The sequence below is a fragment of the Lethenteron reissneri genome, chromosome 66 (genome assembly GCF_015708825.2).
Source record: "Lethenteron reissneri isolate LAM-NWPU_2019-01 chromosome 66, ASM1570882v1, whole genome shotgun sequence".
NCBI classification, from domain to species: Eukaryota; Metazoa; Chordata; class Hyperoartia; order Petromyzontiformes; family Petromyzontidae; genus Lethenteron; species Lethenteron reissneri.
Genome location: NC_083844.1, coordinates 4,396,210 through 4,423,319, shown reverse-complemented (window position 1 = coordinate 4,423,319; position 27,110 = coordinate 4,396,210). Strand labels below are relative to the sequence as shown.

Sequence of the window (27,110 nt, the reverse complement as noted above, 5' to 3'; positions counted from 1 at the left end):
CTAATACATTCATCCCGTTATATGCAATTCGCGTCATGAAAACAATCTGCGGCATTAGAAGACTATTCCCTCTGCATCACCTTCCCTCCCAGTCCTATAATCCCGTGTATATCTATTTATGGATGATTACGGGGCAGGCAACCATGATGGCGATGACTTGAGACATACTTACATGTTCTCTCCGTGAAGTGACTGATATAGTATTGTTGCCGGGATGTAGATTGTCACTGAAATAATATAATTCCTTCCAGGCACCAGACCAGTAAATGTAACGCTCTGTGGTAATGTTGTCCTGGTCTGAGATTGGATATTTGTCCGTCTTGACGCTCTTTAAGGAGGCGATATAGTAGAACAGGTCAACAGAGGAACATGTTCCATGACACTGTTATGGTGGTCGCATTCTTGGCAATGGTGCTGACATTGACATTGGCTGGCACTGTGAAAAAAAAATGCAGATTTTGATGACAAATTGTTACACCAACAGTTTCCCTTTGACCATACCTCACAACGCTGGTCAGTGCGAGTCAGTGAATACTAGAGGGTGGGGGTGCATAGAAGTACAGTGATCCCTTGCTTAATGCACTGGATGCATCCCTGAAGAGTGCTGCGTTAAACTAAAGCCACGTCAAGCGAAGAATTATCGTTCAAATAATCACATTTACACTGTAAAATAATCAGCTTGCAGGCCATCCCATGGGGGAACAAGTGAGGGCATGACGCCACGCAACCATATCGTTCTGCGTACTGTATCACTGCACTGTATGACTTATGGCGCAGCTCAGAAAGTAGTTCGTCGTCGAACAATCGGCAACTGGGTTACAACAGCGCGCATTCCGTGTTATAACAGTGTACGTTCCACGTTATAACAGCGTGTGTTCTGCTTTACAATGGTGCGCGATCTACGTCACAATGGCGCACGTTCTGCGTTATAAAGGCGTGCATTCCGCATTATAACAGGTATGCGTTCCGCGTTATAATGGTGCACGTTCCGCTTTACAACGGTGCGCGTTCTGCATTATAATAACGATGCAAATTCCACGTTATAATAATGGCACGCATTCCGCATAATTACGCACATTCCGGTATTATAATAATGGCGCACATTCCGCGTTATAATGGCGCACATTCTTCGTTATAGTAACGGCACACATTCCGGGTTATAATAACGGCGTGCGTTCTGCGTTATAATTACGGTGCACATGCGCGTTGTGTGACAAAACATGTTAAGCGAGAACTTACTGGACAGTACAACAATCGTTTGCTGCACTGCCAGCTGCTGCATTATGCAAACCCGTTTCAAAGGAAATTTTAAAAAATTATCCCATACAATATCAGTTAAACATAATGATCGTCATCATATTAACGAAATGTGTCGGACCTCGCATACAATATGTGTTGAGGCAGCATAACGAAGGGCATAAGACAAATACGATGTGTAAAAACAACAGTAGGAGCTTGCGACTGTTCTTTCTGTTTTTAGTTATGCTGTTGTACACTACAATACAATTTACATTTATATAGCATCTAGATGCAACCGCATATGCAAATGCTTCACATGGAAAAAACATTGTTTTAGCTCCATGCTTGTAAAAACAAGTAGGGCTTTAAGTCTTGACTGGAACAAGGAAAGCAGATTTCAACGCGTTCGAAGTTTCAAGGGAGAGAGACAATTCCAGACATTTGAGAGCAGAAGCCGGGAAGAAGCGACCTCCACCATGGAAATGAAGGTTGACAACTGTGGGCTTTGTAAGATGAAGGCCTTCATTGTGGGGGTGGTGAAAATGTCCCAAAAGGTTAAAGTGAGATGAGAGGAGAAGTATGGAGGGACAAGAGCATAAAATCGTCTTTTAAAAAACAATAATTGCAATCTTAAAAGTGGATCTGAGACCAGACAAGAAACCAGTGCAGTGAGCGTCGGAGTGCTGCTGTGATATGACATATTTTTAATGTACTGGTGAGGAGGCTATGCAGGGGCATTCTAAATCCATCAGTAACCTTCTTGGTTCATTCGGTAAAGTCACGTAGAAGGAAAGTAATAAAAGAATAAAAATAAAACATAATAAAATAATTATCACCACGTTTCGGCTACAACCAAGCAGCCGTCTTCAGGTGAAGAATGATACACTGCCAAGCTTCGAGCTTATATATAAGCTGGGTTGGAGGTGGAAGAAGAGCGCCTTGACAAAATAATTAGCATATCAAGAGGAATATAGCATATTCATGGGAAATGCGTAGGAGGTGGGCAGGGGGGTTCAAAGTCATATTATGCCCATGCATTATGCAGGATTAGCAGCATCAAAGGGAGGGGTAGGGGGTAGCATTAACAAAGGGAGGGGATGTTAATAGTATTTAGAAGCAATGAAACATGCCAATGAGAGAGCGGTTGAAGGAGACCCGCAGCGGAGCAAATAATGCATTCCCTGTGGAGAACACAAGATACACAGTCAATGCCAGTGAGTGGACTGCGGTCTGAAAGTCACCGTAAACGTGAACAACAATCAGTTAAGATCCGAAATGGTTTATTACGTCCTTCCAATGATTGCTGAGCCAGAATCCATCTTCTCGGTTGAAATTGTCTCTGTGTTTGTATATGTGGATCGCCTCATGAACGAATCTCTCATGGTAGCCAGATGGCTTGCAGAGAACCTCTGTCTTGGAGAAGTCAATGTCATGTGAGCCCACTGAATTGTAACAGTGATCTGTCACGGCTGAGGTGTTTGTCCTACCGTGTTTCAGGTCTGCATTATGTTCACGGATGCGGTCCGAGATATGTCGTTTGGTTTCTCCATTGTAACTGCTACCACAGAGGCAACTTTGTTTGTAGACACCAGGGTACTGTATGTCTGGAACCACGTCTTTTACAGACGGGACCAGATCATGGATTTTATGTACTGTGTTGAATCGGACCTGGATCTTGTGTTTAATCAGGATTTTGGAGATCTTTTTTGTGACCCCAGCAATGTAGGGTAAGGTGATGGTTTTGAAAGGCTCCTCAACAGGATCCTTCTTGATGGTTGGAGTGATGGCTTTACAGATTGTGTAGTCGGAGTAACCATTAGCCTTAAGAGCTTGGCGTACGTGTTTGAGTTCACTGGCAATGTGTTCCTGGTCGGAGATGCATTGGGCTCTATGGTATAGAGTCTTGATGAGGGAGTTCTTCTGGGATGGATGGTGGTGGGAATCCGGTTTTAGGTAAGCATCCGTATGGGTGGCTTTCCTGTAGACAGAATGGCTCATTGAACCATCAGTACTCCTTTTAATTAGGACATCCAAAAAGGGTAGCTTGCCATCTTTTTTGACTTCCATGGTGAATCTGATGGCTGGGTGTATGGAATTGATGTGGTCGAGGAATTGGTCTAGAGCAGGCCGGCCATGTGGCCAGATGACAAAAGTGTCATCTACGTACCTCTTCCATAAGGTTGGGCGTAGAGTGGCAGTCTGGATGGCGTCAGAGCAACACGCAACAACAAGGAACGGTAACAATCAACGGAAGGGAAGAGTCTTGGATCTGGTATGTGATGCCGGACCATTCCTTGCATGAACAGGGGACTCTGCTGACAGCAATCCAGGCAGGGTTGGAAGAGCGGCGGAATCGACATCCCTTGCCGCAGGTGAAGGCCCAGCCAGTGCAGGATCACCTCTGTCCAGTTGGCTCAGGGCCGCCGAGTCTGTGGGAGGCAAAACAGGCCCCTTCGTAGGTTCAACAGGCAAGAGGGCAGCTTGCCGAACACATCAGACACATTCAAGGCAACCTTTGGGGATGATGGATCGATGCGAGGGGCAAAGAAAGGTTTCAACTGCGAAGTGTGGACATACCAACGGCACGACCCTGCCTGGATGTGTGCGCACTGGGGACTAGATACTTCGATCAATTCCACAGAACCTTGCCAAGGTCTGTGCAGCTTGGGAGAGGTCCCGACGGGCACCTGTGGGCAATGGAGCCAGGCCCGGTCCCCTACAGCCCATGGCATTGCGCATTGGGAGTGCCGAGCACACCGCTCGTTATGGGCCTGGGTTTTAGACGTGGCAATCCGTGCCGCATCTCGCGCCTCCGTGACGCGGCGAACCGTGTTGCAAACGTATTCGGGGAGAGTCTGCGCGGACTCCTTAGCGCACACACCCAACTGCACATCAACAGGTGGCACGTTATCACGCCCATACATGAGGAAAAAGGGTGAGTACCCAGTGGACGCATGCAGTGCCATCTGGTAGGCAGAGAGCACCCCAGAGATGTACAAATCTCAATCGGCCTGCTTCTCGCTAACTGTATGGCAGAGCATAGCCGACAGGGTACGGTTCAACCGCTCAACCATCCCATCCGTTTGCCGGTGGTAGGTGAAGTACGTACTTTCCTGGTGCCCAATGCATCACACAAATTACGCAACAACTTAGACGAGAAGTTGTGGCCTTGATCCGTAAGCAGCCGTTCGGGCTCGCCCTTGTCCATCACGTACCCGTACAGAAATGCCTCCATGATAGTCGACGCCGACTGATCAGGCAAGGGCCAAGCCACCGACCACCGCGAGAAATATTCCACACCCACCAACAGAAATTTGTTACCCCGGGTGGATGGGGGAAAGGGCTCGAGGATGTTCAGCGTCACCAGCTCGTTAATGTGCGTCACCTGGATCAATTTCAAGGGCGGAATATAACCCCGTTTTGGCAGCTTCCGACAATTGCACTCGGAACAAGCCTGTATGTCCTTGGCGATATCAGTCGTCATGCCATGCCAAAAATAGTCCAGCTGTAACGTGAGCAAGGTTTTCTGCACGCCAAGATGTAACAACTTCTCGGCATGCAGTACTCGAGTTAATTCATACCGAAGCAGGACAGGAACCACCATGCGCCAATGGCTCAGCAAATCATCCCTCCACATCAACTACCCATCCCAGAGGGCCGCATGCGGGGAATCGTCCGCAGACGAGGACACCCGCGGCCTGCCCACCTGACCTCGAAACGAAGTCAATGATTCGTTCAACAGTTGCTCACAGACCCATACCAAATGCGACAAGCTCAACACCCCGTCAGCTGGCTCAGGACAGGCCGGGCATGTGAAATCCGCCATCGCGGACATGACCAGCCGAAGGGTCTGAGAGGGGCGCGTGCACCAATTAGTGCCCGAGGTGCACGCACAAGAGGATCCCTGCAGTAATCGGGAGAGCGCATCCGCATTACCATGACGAGAACCTTTAAGGTACCGTATATCAAACGAGAATTTCTGCAATTTCTCCAACCACCGCGACAACTGGCCAGAGGGCTGTTCGATCTTCAAGGAATATTGCAAGGCGCCATGGTCCGTGCGCACCAGAAATGTTCTGCCGTACAGGTACGGCCAATATTGGCGAACAATATGAACAATCGCCAATAACTCCCTACAGGTTAAACAATAGCGGGTTTCAGTCGACGAGAGAACGTGGCTCGTATATGTCACCACACACTTGACGCTATTTTTACACTGGGATAGGACGGCACCAATGCCTGTATCACTGGCGTCCATGTCCAGAATAAAGGGCAAAGAGAAATCGGGGCAACCAAGCGTCGGCACAGTCGACAATCGATCGCGAAGGTCCCGGAATGACGCCTCCTCCTCCGGTCCACACTTGAACCTTTGATTTTTTGCCATGAGGAGGTGCAGCGGTCTAGCGATAGTGGCGAAATCCGTCACAAATCGACGGTAGTAGGACGCGAACCCGGCAAACCGTCGTACCTCCCCCACCGAGGTGGGGGTCGGACAGTCCTGGACGCACAACGTCTTGTCCGGGTCCGTGGCAACACCGTTCGAGCTGACATGTCCCAAATAACGCACGGAGCGTTGCAAGAGGTGGCACTTTTTAGGTTTGAATTTGAGATTTGCAGAACGCATCATGTCGAAAACAGCCCTCAATCTCTGAAAGTGTTCCTCGAACGTACGACTGAACAAAATGACGTTGTCTAAGTATATCAGACACGTGTCCCATTGTAACCCAGTCAACACCAGTTCCATCAACAACTGGAACGTAGCGGGAACAGCGTTCATTCCCATGGGAAGACGGTTAAATTGGAATAACCCCTGAGGCCTACGGAACGCCGTCTTTTCCTTTGACGAATCGTCGAGGGGAAGTTGCCAAAACCCAGAGGAGAGATCGAGGGTGGAAAAGTATTGTGCTCGCGACAAGGCATCGAGGGAGTCATCCATCCGTGGCAGAGGGTACGCATCTGCCACCGAAACCTTATTAAGCTTCCGGAAATCAACGCAGAAGCGGAGGCTACCATTCTTTTTCTTTACGAGGACAATGGGAATGCCCCACGGGCTATTCAACGGAGAGATAATGTCAGCGGCCAGCATGTCATCCACCGCGCCAAGTACATGGTCCCTCTCCTAGGGACTTAGTTGGTGCGGATTCATCCGTATAGAGCTCGCCCCCCCCAGTATCAATTTGTTGAGACAACAGTGAAGTGCGCCCCAAGTCGAAATCGTTCTTGCTGAAAACGTCGAAGTAATCGGACAAGAGCGCCCGAAGCACGCTTCGTTTATGCGTGGTCAAGGACGAATTTTCCTGATACAACTCGGCGATTCAAACGATCGTCGGACGTCCCACGAGGCTCAATCGCTGCCGCAGACCATAAACGCAGTAGTGGCATGAGCCAGGACCATGCCAGCCGCAACCAAAACAGCCTTCCGACCCCCTGTTCAAAACTTGCAAAAACGGGGGTTTACCCGGCTGGATGATCATCTGGGCCCCAACCAGCGCAAGACCCTTGGTAGCGGTGTTAGATGGGGACAGCAGCACGCCCGTTGTCACGTCCATCCCGCGGAATTGTTTACAGTAACGCAATGGGATGAGCATTTTGGCGCCCGGAGGAATTTCCACCAAGATATCGGCAAGCGCCTGCACTAGAACGTCCGGCGCAGGATGACTCAACGGGGACGGCAAGAAAAAAATCTTACGCCCCACAGGCAGCTCAATGCAGCCCTGATCAACGAGGATCTTAACCGGCATTTGACAGAGAAAATCGGTACCCAACAAACAAGGCACTGCCAATGACCTGGAAATCAAAACCGTTCCCGATGCCACAACATTCCCGATAGAAACATGCGCTTCGACCTGACCCACAATGCCAATACTATCCCCGTTGGCAGCAATACACACATCGAAAGCCGGCCGCACGCACAAAAGGAGGTGGAATATGACATCGGAGATGATAGTGGCCAACGCACCCGTGTCCACCAATATCTGCACGTCCACCCCTTGAATAGAGCCCGGCACCATAGAGGACCCCGTCACGGCCACTACCACATGGCGTGCCAACTTTCTCCATTGAGTAACCGTACGAGGCGAACCGCCTGTGGCCCTATGTGAGCCCCGGACATATGAATCATGCCCGATCAAAGATGCATGAGGTGACAAAGCTTGCCGGGTATCTGATGCATACCAACTTGCCTGGCTTTGGTCACAGCTCAACGACGTGGCAGCTGCAGAGGTGGGGATCTGGGAAGAAGCGGATGGAGGGGACATCTCCGACAGTCCCGTGCAAAGTGGCCTGGGCCAGCCACACCAAAAGCACGCCATGCCGGCTCGCCAGTCGGCCCCACCGACGTCCCGGAGCGGCGCCGACGAAGCACCCGAACGCGCCTCGGTCCCCCTCCTCGGAACCCAGTGGCCCACATCGGCCACCAGGTCGCCGGTCCCCACGTCGTCCGGAGTGCGGACAACCCGTGATGGTACCCATCCCATAGGGTGAACGTCCACAGCTGGGTCCCCTGTCCAGGTGGCTATTTGCTCACAGTGGCGCAAGTTGAACTGGGCGTCGAGACATTTGGCGGCCAACCGGGAAGTAAGTGGCTCATGGCCACACACCGGCATCGGAATGCCGAGTTCCTTGGATAGCTCCAACATCTTGCCCAGGTTGAGGGGGTCGAGCATGTCAGGCTTAGCTTCAGGGTAGGCAGCCTTCACTAGTGCCACCAGGGCGCCACGGTAGGCAATGGGAGATTCATCCGCACGACGCTGACGCTGCACAAGCTTCTCAGCGAGAATCGAGTGGAATACCGCGAGCGATGTCATCGAGGAGCATAGGCAAGGCCTCCAACGCCTCTTCCTCCGTCCATTGGACGGAGCGAAAAGCAGACTTGAAGCGCCAAGTGAAAGCGCTCCAGTCCCCTCCCACTCTGAATTATTTTATGTTCGGAAGACGATGGTTGCGCCCCGCGCCGCTGTCCCCACCGGGCCCAGCATCCCGCGCCCGCGTTCCACACTGCGCCTCTAAAATGGCGGGCTCCTGCATCGTCTTGCCGCATGGCCACAATGGCAGACAGCCTTCCCAAGGCCGCTTTGGCGGCCGATGCTTGAATGAGGGGACCCTCCGAGATCACCCGAGGGGGGCCCTGCTCGTCACCACTCGGAAGCGTTCCATGCGGACGTCCTGGCGCTGCGGACGGCACGACCAGCGTCATCAGGTTGAGCAGGACGGCACGCAGTGAGTCAATCTGTTCCGCCACATGCCAGGGCTCCGGGGATGAAGACGGCCTGGCACTGACCACCATCTCCGGCACCTTAGCAGAGCCGACCATAGTTGCCGCGTCCGGGCCCCCCTCTCCCAGGATCGCCAAGTCCTGGGTGAGTGAGTCGTCGTCGGAAGACGGCGTAGGTGAAATTTTTTCTTGAGATGCTTGGACTTGTCGTCCACGTCAAGAATCACTTCTGACCCCAATTGTGATAAAGCAGGTCGACGAGAAGCGAGGTGTCTCCGTCTGCTTATTTCTTCGTTATCTGGACGCTCGTGTTCTGCTCTCTCAGTCGTTCCACGGCGTGTCGCGTGAGCTGGCGTCCGGCTCTCGCGCCGCCCTCTCGCTCTCACTTCTCCGCTCCCGCACACCGCTGGCAAACGGCGTGTTGGGAGCCGTTTCCTCATCGCCATGTGGCCAATGGCTCGTGGAGACCTGCGACGTGGCCCAGCTTCCAGCTCTCACCAACTGACCCTGAGCCCATTCCGGCTCTCCCTTATATCCCCTTCCCGCATCACCCAGACTTCGCCCTTCACCACACCCCTTAAGAACTTTCCAGATAATACCACCCCCTAGCGTCCGCGGGCTCCGCCCTTGAACCCTGCCCCAGATGGTTCGTGTCGCCTGGTTGGCTTAGGGACTAGGGCAGCGAAGCCCCAGCATACGCTCGCATTACACTTGTATTTGTTTTGTGGCGGCCTTTGAAGCCTGGTAGAGATTTCCCAAGAATATCATTATCAAACTTGTGCACCGGGGTTTTTTAAATGACCTTTTATGGATACTTCTTCGCCTGGTGTGGCTTGTGAGAGGCAGCTGCTGTTTGAGGGGTGGGGTTTGCATCACCCCCTTTGTGCCCCAAGCTACACTCCGATCGTATATTACAACAAAATTGGCGGAATTTATCTTAATATATTTTTTGGTAAATGGGGCATATATACAAGACGCTCCCGATGGAGTATGTGAGAAGGAGAGATCTTGAGTTAAAGCTTTCGTGACTGCAGGAATTTATATTCTTTGGGTCTTTCGGTAAATTAACGTAAATAAGTTCAAAGAAAATAACAAAAACTAACAAAAAACTATGACGTTTCGATTGCAACACAAGCGGTCGTCATCTGATGTCATCTGATGACGACCGTCGTAGTTTATTTTTTATTATCTTTGAACTTATCTATGTGACTTTAATGAAGGACCCAAAGAATATAAAGAGATGGCGAGTGAAAAAAGACAATGGAGTGAAATGCTTCACACGAAAATGCCAAGAAAAAAGAATGAGGAAGAGTAAGGCACGTCATGTACCACACGTCGTGTTCATATATAAGTCAACATTTATGTTTATATATATTTGGACGTATTGGCAGTAGACCCATTGCAGCATAATGCACCGGTCCTCATAAAACAGTCCTGACGTTGTTTTTATTGTCAGAGCGTGTTTGTTTGAATGTCCTTAACAAGTACGTGTGCGTAATGCAGACTTGATTCCTTGCAAAATGTATAATCAATCTGGTGTTTCAACAGATTAACATCTATTTTATTTGCATGAAGGATAAAACCTATTCTGATTTGTCATAGTCCTGACGATGTCGCTGTTACCCCTTGAGTGAGCTGCAGGACTCTCCATCAAAAGTTGCACTCAGATTCAGCAGCCGCGTCCCCCATTCGAGCGTGCGGTGGTGACACGAGTCGTAATCTTTTAATGCCACCGTTCGCCAAATAAATTATTCCGAAAATTAATCTAGGGACCGGCTGACCAAGTCTCTAAGGGCACAAGTAGTCCGGTCTTGCCTTTTTGGAGCACGGAGCAGTCGATTGTCATCAGGCTCGGCGCTGCTATATGGCAACAGACTGCAGAGCTTCGTGTTCAGCCCCGCTCACTTAACGTTCTGTCTTCCCACCACTTTGGCATCGCAAAAACCGATTTTGACACACCACCACGACCGGCAGTTTGCGAATCGCGGGAAAAGAAATAATAATTGCGCAAAAACGTGATTATATTATATACCGTGCACCGCCAGCGTACAGCCAATACATTCATGTAAACAGAAATGATTGTTACACGTACTCAAGCCCTTGCTCATGACATTGGAATGACATGGAATTGCAGATTTGAAAATACTTACAGGTTCTATCCATGACCACATCAGATCCTTGGGAGCAATAAAGATTTCTCGTCTCCACATATGCATAGTAGTTTGTGTCAGGAATCAGATTGGTGAATGTGATGCTACCCGTAGACAGCACATACGAGGACTGGTTTATGTTGTTATTGTCTTTCAAGCGAGCATTGTATGACAAACTGGAGGAAGGAACCTCCCACGAGAAGCTCATGCTTGTCATGGTCTTGCCAGTGATGGTCACATTGACTTTGGGTGGCACTGAGAAACATCATTAGAAAGTGGATTAGTAATATCGGCAACATTTTCACTGTTTTTCAAAATATAGCATTATTCGGTACATTTCGATTTCGCAGTTTACATTTCGTTTCGCTTTGAAGTGCATTCATGTCTTTTTTTTCGTTAACACGTTCTTACAATCAATTTCGTAAAGATATTTATTGGCCATGTATCGTGGTTCCGTACGTCACATTTTAGGGTGGTACTGAAACACGACCAGTGGGGAATAGCAAATGCATTCAGGGTGCAACAGAGTAAATCAAGTCACTGAGAGTCCTCAACTTCGATTGGTCAAAACGTGGAACAAAAGCAAAAAAAACAGTGTTACATTGCCCTATACTTTATCACGTGAATGTTTCTGGAACGTTGCTAGCCTGCATCATGTCATGTGTCAAGATAAATTACGTCAGATACATATTTTTGTGCATCCTTATTAATGCCAGTTTATCTTAAGTGACAAGGAAGTTCAATTTAATGTCTCTGTAGTTGTTACAGTCTGGGTAGTCCTCGCTATTAAAGTGGGGGGCCATCATAACAGTCTTCCAATCCTGTGGAACCCGTCCAGATGTCCAGAGTGTTGTAATGATGTCATATAGGGCAGTTTGCACACAAACGCCAACCTCCCTCAGCAGTTCGCTTGGGAGATCATCTCTGCCTGGTGAATTTCCTGGTCTCAAACTCTGGATCGCCTTCTGTACGTCCTCAACAGATGGCACCTCAGCCAGCCGTTCACAGGTTGTGACTACTTCTTCCAATATTTGAGGCATGGCAGTCCCAGAAGGGTCATCCCCACTTTTCCCAATTATGTTTTCTTAGCTGGGGGATTTCCCCTCTCCCAAGACCTCACAAAATAGTCAGAAAACCTGCAAATATGTTCCTAGGGTCGGAGATGTCATCACCATTTGTTTCCCATATTACAAACTATTGGTTTGTTCTATTTTAGAGAGAAAACTAGCACCCCACGTGCCCCTTTAGGACATAACCCCTCCCTTTCCTCCAACCAGCCAGGAAGCTAGCCAACAAACGTTTAATAATATACAGTAGTATTATATGATGGTACGAATGATATGGGAGTGATGCATATATCAGAGGTGTGGACTCGAGTCATGTGACTTGGACTCGAGTCAGACTCGAGTCATGAATTTGATGACTTCAGACTCGACTTGGACTTGCATAACAATGACTTTGTCCCACCTCTGAGGTGTGGACTCGAGTCATGTGACTTGGACTCGAGTCAGACTCGAGTCATGAATTTGATGACTTCAGACTCGACTTGGACTTGCATAACAATGACTTTGTCCCACCTCTGGCATATATGCGTACACACTTGCACAGACACTTCTAACAGCAGGGTTCCGGCCGTATGATGTTCAGACAGCTGTGTATGCGTGTGTGGCGGTAGTGTAGCGCAGGGGTCCCCCTGTTAGGAACCGGGCCGCATAGCAGGAAGTGAGCGGTGGGCGAGCGAGCGAAGCTTCATCTGTATTTACAGCCGCTCCCCATCACTCGCATTACCGTCTGGGCTCCGCCTCCTGACAGATCAGCGGCAGCATTAGATTCGCATAGGAGCGCGAACCCTATTGTAAACTGCGCATGCGAGGGATCTAGGTTGCATGCTCCTTATGAGAAGTTAGAATCCGACATTTATACTGGTAGGAACGACCTGGTTCCACCAGCCCACAGGGGATTATTGTGTCCGTCCGTCGTGCAGGGAGGGGCTGGGTGGGGAGAAAGGGGCTGGGTGGGGAGGGTTGGGAGGGGTTGGGTGGGGAGGGGCTAGGTGGGGAGCGGTTTTTACCCACTTTCACTTGCCTGGTGGTGTTACTCGATGACAATATTTTTGCTATCTTTTCTTGGATTTTCTGTTTGCACTTAGTCACAAATTCACTTTAAGATGTTTTTTGTTCATGTTTTTGTTTTTTGTTTGTTGCGGTTGCACCCGATTCAAGAGCTGAATGGCTCACAGGGCTATACCTAATAAATGAACTTGAACTTGAACTTGACGATGAGAGGACTTCAAAGGGCCAAACGATTACTAAATGTAATTGACGGGAAAATGTTTTCTTTATAAATAGCAACCGGCACATCCTTTGTACATAACCATCTGTATGTCCCCCACCCCCACCCTGCCAGCTAGCCAGCCAAGAAGGAAGCCAGCCATCCAGCTAGAAAAACTTTTGTTTTACAAATTGTGATAAGGAAATTAAAACTCTCTATTGCGGTGCCATCTCGCAGCCGGTCACTCACATGTGCTGTCGTACACGGTGGATGAGACGTTGCTTCCGCCAGTGCAGTTGACAGTTATGGCAATGCTGTAGTATCTGTTAGGCACCAGCCCCGTGAATGTGAAGTTGGAGGCACTCCCATTGATGGTGAAGGGGGAGTATGTGAATGTCGACTGATCGTACAATTGTAAGACGTAGCTGGTGGCGTCCACGCCGACCTCCGTCCACGTGACTGTGATCGTTGTTTCACTCCTGGCACTCACCTGCACTTCTTCAGTTATAATGAATGCACAAGTATCTTAATAAACAAAGCAATGACAATGACAAATAACAGTATTGTGTCAGTCCTCTGCTACTTAAAGCCCACCACCCCTGTGTCACAGGCATAAATAAAATCTGATGATTTTGGATTGGTGAAAGGGTCGGAGATAGAGCTATCACTGTCAAACGGATATTCATGGCCGGATATGAAAAAAACCGCACTGTAACCCCGGGGCCGGCCCAAGACACGCTGGTGGGACTACGTCGATCTGCTGGCCTGGGAACGCCTGTGAATTCCCCAGGAAGAGCTAGAGTATATGTATAGTAGTGTATAGTAGTGTATCGTATAGTAGTGTATCGTAGTGCAGTGTATAGTAGTGTATAGTAATGCAGTGTATAGTAGTGCTGAAGTATGTCGCCAGGGAAAGGGAAGTCTGGGCCGCTACTACTCAAGACGCTACCGCCACGACCCTCACCACGACAAGCGGACTGAGAAACGAACGAACTGTAACCAATGTTTAACAAGTTCTGGCCAGCTGTCCTCAGCCAGCAGTGGACGTCAGGGATCGTAATTGATTTATCGTCGCCTGAATAACATGTTGCGTCAGTAAACCCTACTCCAACCGACACAGCCAATTTAATGAAGTTGCCTCGTGATTACCGGTGCTTTGGAGAGCCAATGTCGCAATATTTCACTATTGGATATTGTTCGCTGATTCGCTGATAGTTACAGCCACCATCATTAGGCCGTTTCCACAATTCCTGAAACCGGCTGATTTTTCTGGTTACATCAGCGAACCGGCAAAGAACCCACTCGTTAAAATGCTTATACAACATGCGACAAAAAAATTAATGGGCCGCGTTGGGTGGTGGACGGCTTTTACGACACAAGTTTGGTCAGATAATTGCATGGCCCACTCCAAAAATACATGATAAATCGTATTGACTGCGGAAACCAGCGTGTTAGGTTAATACATTTCAACAATACGACGATCAGCATTGCATGAGTTGTCCACAAATATTTAATTAAATGTGCATCGTTTGTTTGATGCCATTGACATTTTCTTGGTTCTTTCGGAAAAGTCACGTAGATAGAAAATAAAAATTATAAAATAAAAAATAAATAGAAAATAATAAAAGCAAAAAACCCACGATGTTTCGATCGCAACACAAGCGGTCTGCATCAGGCGGAGAGAAAAAAAAACGCTCGTGTTGCGATCGAAACGTCATGGGTTTTTTTCTTTTTATTATTTTCAATTTATTTTCATTTTTTATTTTATTTTACTATCATATTTTTTCTATCTACGTGACTTTATCAAAAGAACCAAGAACATGAATTCCTGCAGTCACGAAAGTTTTAAGTCTAAATTTCTATTTAAAGTTCAACCTCAGTTCGACGTCAGCCATGAGGAGACTAACCTTTGATCTTTACAATCGATGACGCAGATGTTGTCAGTTACACAATTTATAATCAAGTTAATCAATTATCACATAAAACCGCGAACATTTTGCAAAGCACAAATAATACATATTCATTTTGACCTTAAATTTATTTGGTTTGTTGTTTTATATAACAAAAATGCTTTGCATACCAATCGCGATAGAACAATTTAACAAAACAGATTAAACACGTATCTTGGACCTTACCTTAAACGATATCTCATGGTTTTCCACACCACGACAACCTTAGGACAACTCCATTTTCACGAAGGCAATGCTTCCTCCATCATAAATACAAGGAGTTAATTGAAAATGTTAAACTGCATCTCGCACCATTAAGGAATCGCTCGCGCTGTGTTCTTGTCTTCAGGTCTCCTTGTTTCCTCTTGTGCTCATGTTCTTGTCTAGTTGCGTCTAGATCTCTCAGGGTCTCAAGAGTCTCTTTATCTCTGTGTTTATCTCTGCGTGCCTCTGTCTCCATTTTTTGCCTCCGATTATTCCCATGTCTGCTGTTTTCATTCTTTGCCTGCCCTCTCTGTGTTCATCTCTCACACATTCTCTTGTTGTCCCTCTGCGTCTGTCTGTCTCGTTTTCCCTATGCCTGTCTCTCTAGGCCTGTCTCAAAGGCGGCTGTGTACGATGATAGCCTCATCACCGACCCCATCATGTGCCATTCCGGCCTTCATAGGCGCTGCTACTCGCTAACAGCACTTTCCCCAACAGTTTGTTAAGTTAATACGGGGAATCTTTGTTTCTGCGTCTGTGTGCCCATCTCCTTCCCTCTCTCATTGTCTCCATGTCAGTGGCGTATTAGCTACATCAGCTCAGGGGGTGCGGAAATCGATCAGGTGGGGCCCCAAATAGTGCGATTGTCTCTTCGCACGGTGGCACATAGAGGCTATTCGATATCGTAGCTCTTTTTGTCCTAACCACATCGTAATTACACTCACGTTGTCTCAAATATTTAACGCCGTAGGGGCGCTCCGTCTTTGCAAAATGCATTCACTGCAGCTCCGTAGTGCTTCTTTGCAATATAATTGTCGCGTATCTAATGAAATAAATATCCCAGAAACGGAGCTCTATTGTGAAAGCATTTTCATGAAAATATATTGAAACCGCAATTGGCATTGTTATCGAAAACAAATCTTATTGTGGTTGTCAAGAGGGCCCCAACTCATAGCTTTGGCTACCAGGGGGCCAAGGCGACCCCTGCCCCCACGCTAGGCGCCATGGTGGCTAGTATATATTAACTACCTCACCTGCTATTATGAGGTCGTGGGTTTCATCCCGACCATGACGCCTGTATATTTGGAGTTTGAATTCTCTCTTCTCGTGGGCGTGTGTATTTTTCAACCTGGTCCTCCGGTTTTTCCCTCCACATTTAGGATCAACATTAATGCATTTAGAGTATTTTGCTGCTGCTTTAAATTTACACGTTGAGCTATAATTTGTGATAGCCAGGTCACTTCTGAAAAAAGAGCGATATAGCTCAATGGGCCTTACCTGGTAAATAACAAACAGTTTTTCGCTTATAGTTACGCTACTGCTCTGTGCGTGTCCTATCTGTTTGGCTAGCATATTGTCTTTGTTTGTGTTCTATCCCTTTGGCTCGTCTGTGTGTATGTTATCTGTTTGGTTCGCATATTTTATCTGTGTGTGTGTCCTATCTGTTTCGCTAGCATCTTGTCTGAGCGTGTCACTGTATATCTCCATCTCTCGGATCCTCCTTCTCCGCGTTTGCCCCAAAATATATTTTGTTTCGCTGACCGTGAGCACATGAAATGGCGAGGCGATGTTTTACAGGGCAATCAATGGTTGCAGGGCTTACCTGATATCTGACAACCATTTGCAACTCTTGCAACCTAGGGCAACAACAACCGCACCATTAAAATGTAGCATGCATCATTGTAACGTCAGCTTGTTAATAACGAATTTACTCACCGATACTGTCATATTCATAATAACGTTTTTTTGGGTTTAGATCACGTAAGTATAAATGTGTCGTTAACCCGCCACCACCCAACACAGCCAATTAGTAAGGTTTGCCACAAAAAGTTTGTCAAAAAATTTAATCGATGCTGTAATCACCAGCGAAATTTCACAGTACTCTAATTGCAAATGTTATGGATTTATCCTCCAACACACCAGTGTGCTTAAGTAGTAACTAATAGGCACGTTTTGTGTGTCAAACTTTACTAATTGGCTATGTCGGGCGGTGTGAGGTTAATGACGCATTTATACTTACGGGATCTCACCCAAAAACATTTATTAACAATACTGTAATTTCCATCAGATGTATTGCCATTGTTTATCATCGGCACCATGTTACAACAATTAAGCATCTAATTATAACTTCGCAGACCAGTGCAACTCTTCGTGTCAGAGCAGCCAATGGCAACGGATGCCACCGAGCTACTTCCGATCTCTTCAAGCGATCTCTATTTTACACAGCAGGGGGCAGCACTTTCACACACCCCTGCCACAGAGCATCATTTGTGATGGGAGCAGAGTAGAATAAGTCAGGTATGGACCTATTATTTGGGTATTTCGGTAAAGTCACGTAGATAGGTTTCTTCCTGATGACGAACGCTTGTGTTGCAATCGAAACGTTGTAGTTTTTTTTGTTATTTTTAGTTTTTTTCTTTGAACCTCTCCGTGACTTTACTGAAAGACCCAAATAATTTTAATTCCTGCAGTCACGCAAGCTTTAAGTCAATGTATGGACCTGTCTGAGGCTCAATAATTTGGTTTAATGTGATCTTTCCAGATCTGGCTGCGGACTTTAAGGTCAGATTCTTTTTTCCAATTTTACAATACATTTTTGTTTCTCAAGGAGTATGCTTTTGTACTCGGAGGGCTAAGGTAGTTCTAAAAGTGGTGAGAGTTCAGATTTATAACATGAACAGTGTGGTGGTATTGTAGCGCAGTCTATGAAGCACCTCTCGGTTAGCACGGTTGGCTATGTACGGTGTGAAATAAGTTCACCATACATACACATACGAAGCAAGATCGAGTGATAGAATGTGTGCACAGGGCATTGAAAGAGACGAATTCCTTTGGATATTAGCGCAATTGGTTACATATGGAGCAAAAGAAGTTCAACATATATACTTAACAGAGAATTTAATGGGGCGGTCGTCGTTAAAAGTGAAATAAATGCGGCTGAGAGCGATATGAATCTGTGTTACAAATCAGAATAAGAATATTTATGTGTACTGGACGAATCCGATGAAATCTAAGCTCTTTTTCACAGATGTCGGGCAATTAACCGAGAGGTGCTTCATAAGCACGATATGAGTGTAAAGCATAGTAGAGGTAATCAAATAACTTTGATTTTTTTTTTACAAATAAAAATGAACTTCTTTCTTATTTTACCAGGTAAAGACCACTGGGCTATTAGCTTCTTTTTCAAAAGCGACCTGTCCAGAAATGATAGCTCAACGAAGTGGCTTATCATATGGACATTTACAGTAGCACAATAATCTAAATAATCTAAACGCATGTTTATAAAAGTGGAAAAAAAACCGTAGGACCCAGAGAAAAAAATCCACATGACCATGGGAAAAAACTTCAAACTCCAAATATGCATGCATCAGGGTGGGAATTGAACCGACAGGAGAGGAAAATAACATCACACCACCCAAACGACCGTGGCACTGTAATAGAGCGATAAAGTCGAACACCCGACGAAATTACCGATCCGAGATTTGCCCACAGATGAAATAAAGTGGGCGTGGTGTTAGTCGAAGGGGCGTGTCAATGGCCAAATATTGTTGTGGCTCGTGAATCCAGGCTAATTGTAATCGATTCTGCTGAGTCGATCTAGCACCCAGCCCAAAGTTGCTTGGGCAGCCATCCTGAAATTATACGATTTTATCTTAAACTAGCAGGAAGTACCCGGCTTTGTGCGGGGGGGGGGGAAATATTTTTCAAAACGTGCCTTTTCTTAAAAACATAATACATACGTACACAAATACTCTATTGTGAAAAAACGGTATTGCATTAGTCTGTCCATTTGTCCGTCAGCAAATTTATAATAGGCTTGCAGAAGTGCTGAATTAAAAAGTAATATAAAGTGGGGGGTAAATAGTTGATCTAAAAGGTTTCAAAAAATTGTAGACACACCCCCCACCCGCTAAAAAAATATTTTACCCCCCTGTATATACAATGGAGTCAGTAGTATCTAGTGACTCTTATCTATTGACTATATCAGTATCTACTGACTCTATTGTAGTATCTGCTGACTCTGTAGTTGTATCTACTGACTTTACAGTAGTATCTATTGAGTAAAGTAGTATATACTGACTATAGCAGGATCTACTGACTGTATAGTATCTAGTAACTGTAGTATTATCCACTGATTCTACAGTAGTATCTACCGACTCTATAGTAGTATATACTGAATGTATAGTAGTATCCACTGACTATAGTTGTAACTGCTAACTCTATAGTAGTATCTGCTGACACTATATTAGTATTCACCGACTCTCTAGTAGCATATACCGACTCTATAGGAGCATCTACCGACTCTATAGTAGTATCTACCGACTCTATAGTAGTACCTACTGACTCTACAGTAGTATCTAATGACTATATTAGTACTCTAGAGTAGTGTCTACTGATTATAGTAGTAACTACTAATTATATAGTAGTATCTGCTGACTCTATAGCAGTAGCTACTGACTCTATAGTCGCATATACTGACTGTCGTAGTATCTACTGACTATACAGTTGTATCTACTGAGTCTACAGTAGTATCTATTTACTGAAGTAGTATATACCGACTCTACAGTAGTATCTATTGACTCTATAGTAGGATCAACTAAGTCTACAGTAGTCTCTACTGACTGTAGTAGTATCTACCGACTCTACAGAAGTATATATTGACTCTATAGTAGTATCTACCGACTCTACAGTAGTAACTACTGACTCTATAGTCAAATCTATCGACTCCACAGTAGTATGTACCGACTCTATCGTCTGTAATAGTATCTAGTGACTCTACAATAGTATGTACTAACTGTAGTAGTTTCTACCGAGCCTATAATAGTATCTACCGACTCTATTGAAATATCTACTAACTCTACAGTAATATCTACAGCCTCTATAGCAGTATCTACAAACTCAACAGTAGTATCTACTGACTCTATAGTAGTATCTACTAACTCTACAGTAGTATCTACAGCCTCTATAGCAGTATCTACTAACTCTACAGTAGTATCTACTGATTCTATAGTACCTATCATGGACCTACTTAATGATGGTAGTTACTCCAAAATTTAAAACCATCCTACTAACAGCCTAACGACAAAAACTAACAAAATCATCACGAGTTCGACTTCCCTAATCGAACCAACCAAACGTCCCTTTCTAAAACCATCGGCGGCAAGACCTCCCAGACTCTGGTCTTCCCAAGATCCATAAATAAGGCACCCCGCTATGACCCATTGTGTCGACGATCAACTCTCCTACCTACAAACTAGCCCGGTTTATATCAGATACTCTGCTTCCCTTCACAGGCAAGACCTCTTCGGCAGTACTCAACTCAACCCAATTAGTCTCTATGGTCAAGGACATGGTACTATCTCCTGATGATATCCTCGTCAGTTTTGATGTAGTATCTCTGTTTACCAAGTCCCAGTACCTGACACCCTAACAATAATTGAGGACTTGGTCCAACATGGATTGAATTCGGATGTACCTGCGCTGGTTAGGCATTGCCTCACCAACACTTATTTTACCTGGAATGGCACCTTCTACAAACAGAATGAGGGTACCCCTATGGGCTCCCCCTTGTCACCAGTGATAGCCAACATGTTCATGGAAAAGTTTGAATCAGACGTCATCCAGACATCCACCCTGCGTCCTTCCCTGTGGAAGAGGTATGTGGATGACACTTTCGTCATTTGGCCACATGGCCTCCCAGCATTGAACCACTTCTTGGACCACATCAATTCCAGACACCCATCAATCAGATTCACCATGGAAGTGGAGAAAGATGGTAAACTACCATTCTTAGATATTCTGTTTGAGAGGAGACCTGACGGATCCTTGGGACATTCTGTCTACAGGAAAGCCACCCACACAGATTCCTACTTGAAACCTGATTCCCACCACCACCCATCTCAAAAGAAGTATCTCATCAAAACGCTATACCACAGAGCTCATAGCATTTCTGACCAACACCACCTGACCAGTGAATTAAGACATGTACATCGGACCATCAGGATGAACGGATACTCTGACCGCACCATCCGCCAAGCTGTTTCTCCCACCATACAGAAACAGCCACATGAAACTCCGATCAAAACTATCACGTTGCCATACATAGCAGACATGACCAAAAAGATCTCCAAAATTCTAAACAAACATAAGATCCAAGTCCGATTCAATACAGTACATAAAATCCGTGATCTAATTCCATCTGTGAAATATGTCATTCCTGACTTACAATACCCTGGAGTCTACAAACCGAGTTGCAGTTGTGGTGATTGCTACATTGGAGAAACGAAACGTCATATCTCTGATCGTGTCCGCGAGCACAAGTCAGATCTGAAACACGGCAAAACTGATTCTTCCGCCGTTGCCGATCATTGCTACAACGCTGTGGGCTCTCATGAAATTGTCTTTTCCGAGACCAAGGTGCTCTGCAAACCTCCTGGCTACCATCAAAGGTTTGTACACGAAGCCATCCAAATATACAAACACAGACATAATTTCAACCGTGATGATGGGTACAAACGTAGTAATCATTGGAAAGATGTTATTAACCATGAAAAAATATTTAACTACACATATTTGGACCATCTTATTTGACATGCACTATTCTTCAGTTACCGTATAGTTTCTTCTTCTTTTTCACACACTGGTTTTCCTACTTTAAGTTTTACCACACATATCTAAAATTAATCCCAGCAATGTAGCAAAAGGGCTGTTTCATCTACGTAACAAAGGCTCAGTCCCATTCACAGCAGCCACACTTTTACATCAGCCACACCTTAACAACTATTAGAACCTCCCAGTCCAACCAGTCTACACAACAAAGGCTCATTCCTAACAGCGTGCTTCAGCCGCACCGAACCTCACAATAATAATATTCAGGGCCTACCTTGGCTCCTCCCACCCTCAACCAGTATATATACATGGACTGTTTTCTTGGAATTTCTCTTACTTGATACAGCTATCATGCTGTGACGGTTTCACCTGAAGACGGAGGCCTGCGTTGCCTCCGAAACGTCGTGATTTTTATTTTATTTTTATTTTACTTTTATTAATTTTAATTTTTTACCTACGTGACTTTACCGAAAAAACCTAAGAATATTATGAAGTGTGATTTAATTAGTTTACATTTCATGGCGGGGGAAAAACAAAGAGCGCTTTTTCGTCCGAGGGCTTTGTGCGTTATATCTGTGTACTTTGTTGAAACGTCAACCCGACAGTTTTTCAGTTAAAAGCGTTGCAAGGCGTGTGCACAGACAGACAGACTAAAAATTACGTTTATAGGTAAGATTACATTTTGCGGTTCAAATATATAAAACTACTGTTTCAATGTGCGATGTTTATGTAAACATCGATGTTTATGTTACACTAACGTTTTGACTTACGATGGGGTCGTCGTAACGCATCTCCATCGTAAGTAGAGGACTACCTGGACTATGTTTCACCTGTCTTAAATATATCAGTGAAGGTGATGTCACCACTGTGGGCTTAGCAGGTGCGAAGACCAGAGAGGGGTTAAAGTAGTTACATACGTTACAATAGAGCATGTTAATCAGTTAATTTACTGTACCTATTATTGGTTTGGGTTATTCACAGTTAATCGACATACATAATGTATGTACATTATATTAATCTAATATCATGCCGAGAATATGCAGTACCTATTATCGGCTGCTCAAAGTTCATCAACATACAATAGCGGGTTTAAGGTGACATTTATATTTATGCTTGCGCGCTTACGACTGTGCAAATCTTTCGGTCGTTTTTTAACCCACTTCCCGTGATCCAATCGAGCTGACATTTTCCACACAGACTCGTTGTGCGTGACAATTTATTTTCGTGAAAATTTTTTTCCAAAATGTTACACTTTTTAGGAAAAAATAATGGTATGACTGTGTGTGGGGTGGGGGTCTGTTTGTATGTATGTGCGTGCAAGTCTTCATCCTGGTTCTGGTTGTATGTGCTTGCGTGTGTGAGTGCGTGAGACGAGGTGGCCGAGTGGTTAAGGCGATGGACTGCTAATCCATTGTGCTATGCACGCGTGGGTTCGAATCCCACCTTTGTCGCGATTTTTTTGTATCCTTTATATTAAGTTCACTTGCTTACTTGCGCGCTTACGACCGTGCAAATCTTTCGGTCGTTTTTTTACCCACTTCCCGTGATTCAATCGAGCTGACATTTTGCACACAGACTCGTTGTGCGTGACAATTAATTTTCGTGAAATTTTTTTTCCAAAATGTTACACTTTTTAGGAAACAAAAAATTATATGTAATTACCAATTGCTTAATGGTGGCAGGCAATCATCTGACCCATAGGTGGCAGCCATCTCAAACCAGAGGACGAGAGGACTCTAGCCGCCACGCATATAAAGGATTTATAGTGAAAAACTTTGTTTTTACGGGTTAATTTTTATCTAACGAGTCAAAGGTGAGTGATGGAGAAGATGTGGCGGTAATGGAAGCAGGATTGGTTTTAACACACGACCGAATAAGGGGCCGTCCATAAATGACGTCACGCGAATTTGGACGGTTTTTGACCCCCCCCTCGCCCCATCGTCAGACCCCCCCTTAAAAATGTGACGTCACAAAGCTCTGCCCCCCCTCCCCCCCAAAATAAAACATGCTTCAAATCGCTTTAAACTATTGTCATTGTAGTGCGTATTTAATCTGCCACTGCACTCTGATGTTGTAGGAGAAAAAATTGATTAACACGTCTATTTAATTAGGTAGAACGTGCTGTCTATACAGTATGTATTTAAAGTTGCGCATTTTGATGTGACGTCACATTTCTCAAACCTACCCTTCCCTTCGTCACACATCGTCACAAATGTCTGACCCCACCCCTAGGTGCGTGACGTCATTTATGGACGGCCCCTAACTCTTAGATGCATATCTAAGAGTTATTTTAAGCTACAGGTGACAGGTGGAGATCATATCAAACGAACAATGCCATGGCATTGCAGAATATTGTAGGCTGGAGGAAAATAAGAAACAATTTGGGAGGTTCCATTGTTTGAGAAAGTATAGAAGTGTGTCTCCATGGATGGGGAGGCGACCCCGATGGTGGAACTCGGCTCGCTGGCTGAGCGGCATGGAGCGTTGCTCTTCATCGACGAGTGCCACGTTGATGGTGCATTAGAGTGGGGGAGAAGACTAGTCGAGTGAGGGATTCAACCAGCAGTGGAGAGATTGGGTGGTGGTGCATTATAATGGGGGAGAAGGCTAGTGGAGTGAGGGATTCATCCAGCAGTGGAGAGACCCTGGCTGACGATGCCGATGGTGTCTTAGAGGGGGGAGGTTGGGGGAGTTGAGGAATTCATCCAGCAGTGGATGCCTATACAGAATTAAATTGATAGGTTCTGGAGAGCTGAGGAGTTAAAAGTAAACTCTTACCGCCAATTGGTAAGATAAAAAAAACCGACATCAGAATCCATTCCTCTTCATTCATGTAAAATAAGGGTAATCGATATAAATAAAGATTGGCGGAGAAGATTAGCGAAGTGAGGTATTCATCCAGCAGTGGACGTATAAAAACAAGCTCTAGCGTACTTCCTGACAAGGTAGAAAGCTGAAATTTTGTGCACGGGTAGCTTTTATGACACAAACAACGGGGGAAATCTGAGTTGTGTCATTTCAAGGCATCCAATTCTGGATTTTAAGTGCCCCATGAACATGTTTGTGTGCGTGGTGTCATTCAGAAACCGTTCAAAATATAACATGGCGGATTTTTTTCTTTGACAGATCGTTAAAAAAAGAAATACAATTAAAGCGAGAACCATTGGAGTTCTGTATTTGATTGTTCTTGAGATTTTGAAGATTCAAGCGGGTTTAATGGAAAATTCCGCATTTTATGATGTTCACATCTGAATAATTTTAAAACGGTAGAAGATATGAGAGCTTCTTCTCAGATAATTAAGATCTATACTTTTTTGTTCTTTCTAATACGAAAATAATGGAATATTTATATTGAGCTGTCTCCGATGGGTACGTCTTTTAGTATTAGAAGTTGAATCAACCTGTCAACAATTTATTTAGTGGAAAATACACATTTTTGGAGTAGTTAGTGTCTAATCGTAGATACAAAATAAATCACATTAGGTTAATTATTATATTTATTGAAAACTTTTGCCTTGCAAAGACGGGCTTTATGAACTAGTAAGAATGTAATAAACAAACATCAACAATACCTGATGTTTCGATTTAAAGCTTTCGTAACTGCAGGGATTCATCTTCTTGGTTCTTTCGGTAAAGTCACGTAGAATGTAAATAATAAAATAATAAAAACAAAACTTTATAAAATAATTCTCACGACGTTCTCCACCTGAGGACGGCTGCTTGCGTTGTGGCCGGAACGTCGTGAGAATTATTTTATTATGTATTATTTGTATTATTTTATTATTTACATTCTACGTGACTTTACCGAAAGAACCAAGAAGATGAATACCTGATGTATAGGAATTTTTACGTTAATCGCTATTGTCGATGCATTGCCAATATATCCATGGATTGAGTGATTATGTGACACACTCCCCCTACATTTGATTGGCTAATATCAGCAAGTTCAGTGATTCAGTCGCAGTCTGCTTTTATTGTACCACAGCGCCCCTTAAATAAAATAAAAAGATTTAAGTTAAAATTGCTTTAGTGCATCCATTCTCCAGCTTGGTAAGGCAGTAAAACCACAGCAAAAACAGTCCCAGACCACACCAAGACAACACACATTCGCTCAATTAAATTGTACGCTAAAATTAAACAATTGATACATTTATAAGAATCAAATTTACAAATCGCATTTGCAAACGTGACTGCTGTTTCCAGGGCACTAATCTTCTGCTCCAGAATATTATTTTGAAGGACGAAGTGTGATGCTAATGAACGATAATGAGTCATTCTCCACGTGGGATAAGAGGAAACCGGAGCACCCGGAAAAAACCACCACATCTTACGCGAGGGGGCAACGCTCAACCCCCCCCCCCCCCCCCCCCCCACTGTACAGATGGAACCAGATTACAAGTACTCCACCTGCTGTGCTGCCTTCTGCTAGGACAGCCAGCAGTATAATCACCTCATCGATGCCCACTCACAGGTACAAGGTTAGGGAGTGTGGAACAGATGGAGATTAGTCCACACACATTGCTACATTACTGCCTTCTACTGGCAGAGCCAGGGGGTACGGCTCCTCGACACCCACCCACAGAATCGTAGGGAGTGTGGAACAAATGGAGATTAGTCCACATACTTTGCTGCTGTACTACCTTCTCCCGATAGTGCCAGGGTATAAGCACCTCGTTGACTCCCACGGATGCAACAGAAGTTCAATGTCCAACAAACGACTAAAAGGGATGCCCATTTGTTAGTCGAAACGACAAGAGTCCACAAATCCTCAAGCTGTCACGCAAACTATTGCATCCGTTGCTGACCCTTATTGTCCCCAAATCAAATCTCGTTTCAGTCCCCTCCCCCGCCGGCCCCAACTCGGCCTCAAACATATGAAACGAATCATATTCCAGTCCCTTCGCCCCGATGCCCCACAAGCAGTGTCGAACTTACCGTGCCGAGCGTCAGCATCAGCAGCAGAAGCTGCGATGATCCGGACAGAAGCTGGGACGGCGGGGCCAAGCGGCCCATGTCCACGCTTTCCCGGTGCTGAAAGGGAAGAAGGACCACTGGATAATTGTCTGTGGCACGTTTCTCCTTGGTCTAGGACTTTTATACTACTCAACCTTCTTTTTTTGCCTTCTACTCTCTCATATTTGTTTAAACAAAAACAAACAAAAACGTTCGGCAATGTGGACTCACTCCAGACGCCCAGTTTTTCCTCTGTCAAACATCGGGTATTTTACGTGGAGCCAACACATGGAGTTAAAAGTAATATATTTTTTTAAATGATATACTACAGATAAAGAATTGATGGGTATAAACTTGCCTGTTGCCGTTTTCTCGCCAGCCCGATGTCACCACATATGTCGTGAGACAGCGATTTCGCTCAAAGGTGCGTTTCGTTGGCCAGACGAGGGGTTAAGTGGACAAACTGGAGGCGTACTCTGTAGAGAGTAATGATAATATTGGTCTGGACACAACCCGCAAGTG

At 45.4% G+C, this 27,110-nt stretch overlaps 2 protein-coding genes and 1 non-coding gene across 3 annotated transcripts in view; 1 reads left to right on the top strand and 2 right to left on the bottom strand.

Moving 5' to 3' along the window:
- The window catches only part of LOC133359832 (receptor-type tyrosine-protein phosphatase beta-like), a 425,084-nt gene that overhangs the window by 252,188 nt on the left and 145,786 nt on the right, over positions 1-27,110 (bottom strand). The window lies entirely within an intron of this gene.
- On the bottom strand, positions 357-27,110 carry LOC133359883 (receptor-type tyrosine-protein phosphatase beta-like). Its single transcript, XM_061578446.1, has 6 exons — positions 26,947-27,110; positions 26,571-26,666; positions 16,630-16,663; positions 13,123-13,371; positions 10,603-10,857; positions 357-436 (listed from the first exon to the last, which is right to left on the bottom strand). The coding sequence occupies exons 2-6, from the start codon at positions 26,646-26,648 to the stop codon at positions 357-359; spliced, it is 696 nt and encodes a 231-aa protein (XP_061434430.1). The 5' UTR covers positions 26,649-26,666; positions 26,947-27,110.
- On the top strand, positions 23,005-23,086 carry TRNAS-GCU (transfer RNA serine (anticodon GCU)). The gene has a single exon. It is a non-coding gene; the product is annotated as a tRNA-Ser (tRNA).

What these genes read in the sequence shown, in the direction of transcription:
- LOC133359883 (XM_061578446.1), bottom strand. Translation starts at nt 26,648, where the DNA reads ATGGGCCGCTTGGCCCCGCCGTCCCAGCTTCTGTCCGGATCATCGCAG. An exon ending in AAATGGTTGTCAGATATCAG is followed by an intron (nt 13,372 to 16,629) that starts GTAAGCCCTGCA and finishes TTATAACTGAAG; the next exon opens with AAGTGCAGGTGAGTGCCAGG. An exon ending in CACCGTGTACGACAGCACAT is followed by an intron (nt 10,858 to 13,122) that starts GTGAGTGACCGG and finishes GATGTTTCTCAG; the next exon opens with TGCCACCCAAAGTCAATGTG.